At 37.4% G+C, this 4,446-nt stretch overlaps 1 protein-coding gene across 1 annotated transcript; it reads right to left on the bottom strand.

Annotated features, from left to right (window-relative positions):
* Window positions 1-370: 370 nt before the first annotated feature.
* LOC125203830 (Pyridoxal phosphate (PLP)-dependent transferases superfamily protein) lies at window positions 371-4,128 on the bottom strand. The gene is made up of 9 exons (XM_048102307.2): window positions 3,988-4,128; window positions 3,751-3,798; window positions 2,925-3,053; window positions 2,662-2,721; window positions 2,046-2,202; window positions 1,563-1,669; window positions 1,379-1,437; window positions 1,061-1,169; window positions 371-951 (listed from the first exon to the last, which is right to left on the bottom strand). The coding sequence occupies exons 1-9, from the start codon at window positions 4,048-4,050 to the stop codon at window positions 499-501; spliced, it is 1,185 nt and encodes a 394-aa protein (XP_047958264.1). The 5' UTR covers window positions 4,051-4,128; the 3' UTR covers window positions 371-498.
* Between the last annotated feature and the right edge of the window lie 318 nt (window positions 4,129-4,446).

A 4,446-nucleotide genomic window follows, 5' to 3' on the forward strand; every position in this document is an offset into this window, starting at 1 on the left:
GTTAAATAAACATATGTGATAATCAGATATGTCCATTTCAATGGGCCAATTTTGAATGTTTAAAAATACACAATATTCCAATAATAGAGCTAAAATATTTTACTCAACTTAAGATTGATATATGATCTTGCTTAAATATTTACTTCCATCCACAATTGGCTAGTTTACTTACAAAAGTGTGACTAGTTTTTGTACCATATTATTGGTTACTACCACTATTAGTTTGTTTAATTTCTTAATTATCCAATTGGCTGCTACCATTGACTTGGGTTCGGCTTCCCAATAATAATAATAATAATAACAATAATAAATTCAATAATCGAGCAACATTTTGCTCGGCATCAATTATCAATCATATGCAAAGAAAAAGTGAAATATGGAAATTTGGGCATTTATAACATTTTATTCTTTTCCATCTGCAGTTTTTCCTCAGAATTCACAAATTATTTGTTTCTGTCACAATTGATGGCTAAATTGCCACAAGAATTCAAGTGAAAATCATGGCACCATGCCTTCATCTACCAGCTGTTGCAGCCCTTTCTTGAGCCTCTTCGACGCCTCCTCGCATTGCTCCTCAACCAGCCCCCCGAACGAGATCCTCACGTATCCCGGGCACCCGCTGGAGCTACCGGGTATCAGCGCCACCCCATGCTTCTTTGCCAGCCAACTAATGACCGCAAAGTCGTCCTGGTACTTGTCCGGGAGCTTTGCCCACAAGTAGATCGCGCCTTCTCCTCCTTTAACAGAATCTTTCCCCAACGGGGACAGCGCGTCTATAAGAACCTCCCTGTTTGCAACGAGCTTCTGAACTTGATCTGTCACCCATTTCGGCCCCAACTTCAGTGAGTGAAGCGCCAGCTGTTGGGATATTATGGAAGCACAGATGGGAATGTTGTCTTGGACCTTGAGGAGTTGCTCGGCTAAGCCTTTGACTTCCGAAGGGTAAGCGATCTGCAAGGCCACGGTTGATTGTTTCATATCAGGAAAGGTTAATCGAAAGTTCTGACTACTCGAAAGATGATAAATTTGATAGATTTTTGCCACATGAAATTGAGCTTACGTATCCAACTCTCCATCCCATCATTCCATAGGCTTTGGAGAAGGAAAATATGTTGACGATGTGATCATCCTCAATGCACACATGCTTTCGACCATCGTACATGAAGTACCTACAAAGCAATGAAAGTATCAATTGTGTTGAATTTCCCATGTTTGGAATGGAAACACTGCAAAAAACCAGGCAAGATTCGACCGCACAAACAAGGGAGTTGGAAAGTTGTTTCGAACTAAGCATCAAGAAACTTGCGATTATTCTGATAAAGTAGCAATCAATCGAATGGTATCAATATTGTAAGTTCAATGAGAAAATTTTACTTACTCATAAGTGTTGTCAACCACAAGCCAGCATCCAGCTTTTTTGCAAATATCTGAAATCCTCTGATCAAATAGCAAATGCAGAGAAATATAGTGTCAAGGCAAACATTGTTGCAAGAAATGTTTATGGAAATTTTGCAGTGGCTAGGTAAGAGATGGAATAGAAAACGAGTCAAGAAGAGACGAACCTGGAGAAGTGGTGCAGGGATGTAGGTTCCCGACGGATTACCAGGATTTACAACAGTTACAAGCTTTGGAGTCGGTTTTCTTTGCTGCAGTGTAGTCTCCAACCAGTCTGGAAACAGACTGCATTTCAGTACTTATGAAAGCAACGTAACAGAAATCGAACAGCATACAACACAATCAAGACGCGCAGCAGTCGCATCCATTATGGACAATATCTCATCAGAGGCAGATAATGTATAAACAGACTGAACAACAAGAAGCAAATATGGAGAATGGATGAATCAAATAGACACCAATCTTATGATTTGGGGAAAATAAGAAGGTAGTGATAAAATTCAAATGTGGCTTCTTACATTTATTCAGACTCGGAAGTCTTGCTACCGGTTAGCTAGCTAGCATACATGAGAGTGCAAACCATGTGTAATTGTATCATACAAGCAAAATCGTGAATAAGACGAGTATTTTTATCGATAGATTCGACTGACCTGCATCTGGATAAAGCGTATTGGGATCACCAGGGCCCACCAGAATGTCAGTCACTCCAGTCATCTGGAACGACATGTATGAATTGAAGTAGTATGGGGCGAACATGACAACACTATCTTGCGCATCACATAGTGTAAGAACAATATTGACAAAAGCCTGCAAAATTTTGGCGATGATAGTAAGATTATGCAACATGAATATGATGATGGAAGTAAACTAGCTACGGCAAAATATGTCTGAATGCTGTGTTGTTACATATGACACAAAAGTATTGGAAACAAACTTCAAATCAGCAATGTAACACGAGTTCTGCAGAGCGGAAAATCTATATGTATGCAAATCAAGACTCACAGAGAGAATTTTAAATCCCGACAGATGAGCTAATAAGAAATCTCCAAGAAAACACATCATCTAAATGAGGTCAAAATCGATCTGGTTAACTTTTTCTACCCCTAAGGAGATCCACAAAAAAATACCATTACAGAAAAGAAATGGCTAAGAAGCTTGTTCATGTGCCATGTACATTCCAGTTACACTATAGTTATAAGCCTCTGACATGCCAAAACTCGTTTCTATACTGTTCGACAAAGAATATATCATGAGGGAACCACTCACCTGATTTGCCCCGGCAGTCACCATCACTGAGGATTTCTTCAACTTGTTCTCATTGGATAGCTGCAACAAATAATTAGCTTTAGAATCAAAGTGATAGATTTAACCAGGTTGTTGTGTAAGAAGGATCAAGCACACAAACAATGAACAATGACATAAATGTGCTTAGGCATATTATGAATATCCTCAATCATGAATAGGGATGCATTGCAAAAAACAAGCACTAGGAGAAAGAAGAATTTTTTTATGTAACCAACAAATATGACCTTATCCATTAAGGCCTCTCTGAGCTCAGGGAGGCCTTCATCGGCACCATAGCGACTAACTGAAGGCTCCCATACTAGTTCTTGCACTTTCTCTAGTGCCTCCTTCGGTGGTAGCCAGTACACTACCCCCTGCAAATACCACCATTTTAAATTGATAAGATTGCTAAAATATACTACAAAGATGCACACATTAAAGTTCACTAACTAGAAGACAAGTGCTTACTTTAAGCTTCCAAACAAAGTGCTAAGATAAATCAATAACAATATTGGAAAGGCAAACCAGCATAAAGCAAGGGCATCTAAATCGGATCCAGTTTATGTCGATAAAAAGATCTCAATGCCAGCACCATAGACCTCCTTTTCAGATTTCATCATAATTTAACATAAAATTGCTACAAGCCAAGTGAATTAATCACAATAAACTATAGTTAGATGCAGTAGTTATATAGAAAGGCCATATTCAAGAATACAAATCTCAAGATGCAGGAGCTTTTGTCTGCCAATACGATCAAGAACCTTTAGAAACCATAAACTAATCCCAATCAACACCATTGATTAAACAAATCTCAGCTCAAACAATGTTCCAAAAAGAACAACCTAAACTCACTTTAAAATAGCTTTCATCAATTACAGAAATGTCAAGTTCAAGAAAATGCACTTTCCCAAGAATTAGACAGCACAAACTTCATAGTTCAACAAAACAAAATCATTAAACACTTCACACATCTCAATTTGTCAACCTCGATAACTCAGAAAACATGTTGAAAAATAGAATCTCACAAAAAAGTTGCAAAATTTAATTTAACATTGGGAAAAGTAAAGAAACCTGAGCTAGAGAAACGCAACCTTTCACACCTCGGATCAGCTTCTGCATCTGAAAGTATGAAAACATTAGTTTTTTACGCAATCTCAAGTAAAGAAACCACCTTTTTCACAATTAAAGCTACTCATTCATCAAAAATTCAAGAAAACAGCTACAAATTATAGAGTACCATAAACATGCCTATAAAATCAATTAAGAAATTTAAAGGGAATCCATTTTTTATAGATAAAAATCCAATACCTCAACCATAACAGGGGTTTCAGTAAGCAAAGCCCTCTTTGCAAGCATCCCATAAGAACCCATCTCTCTCTTGCTCCCTCTCTCTCTCTATCTCTATATTATAGGCAAGGCACCCACAAAATGCAAGCACATGTAAGTAAGAGATAAAATAATTATTTCACCATATGAAGATAATGAAATGTTTGGCGTTTTCTCACCACCTACCCTTGCAAGATTAAATTTTTTGTCGATCTCAGTCAAAAAGATTGCATAAAAAAGGTATAAAAGCCAAAGTATACGTATATTAGTTTGCTTTTCTATATTATAATTTCGCACCTACCGTTACTGCTTGCCTTTTTTGCGTGGAAAAGATAAGTTCAATAAATATCCTCAAAAAGGTCGAGCAAAAGACTGTATTTCAATGGCTAGTAGCTTTCTAATTTATTCAATCTACTAAGATAACGTAAGTGATAAAAATAA

The sequence above is a fragment of the Salvia hispanica genome, chromosome 6 (assembly GCF_029641045.1).
Source record: "Salvia hispanica isolate PSC_SH4W2 chromosome 6, Shi_PSC_v1, whole genome shotgun sequence".
NCBI classification, from domain to species: Eukaryota; Viridiplantae; Streptophyta; class Magnoliopsida; order Lamiales; family Lamiaceae; genus Salvia; species Salvia hispanica.

Bases quoted from the DNA above. Each gene is read 5' to 3' on its own strand.
- LOC125203830 (XM_048102307.2), bottom strand. From the start codon at position 4,050: ATGGGTTCTTATGGGATGCTTGCAAAGAGGGCTTTGCTTACTGAAACC. The intron at 3,799-3,987 runs GTATTGGATTTT...TCATACTTTCAG, and splicing joins AAACCCCTGTTATGGTTGAG to ATGCAGAAGCTGATCCGAGG. The intron at 3,054-3,750 runs GTTTCTTTACTT...TGGTATTTGCAG, and splicing joins GTTGCGTTTCTCTAGCTCAG to GGGGTAGTGTACTGGCTACC.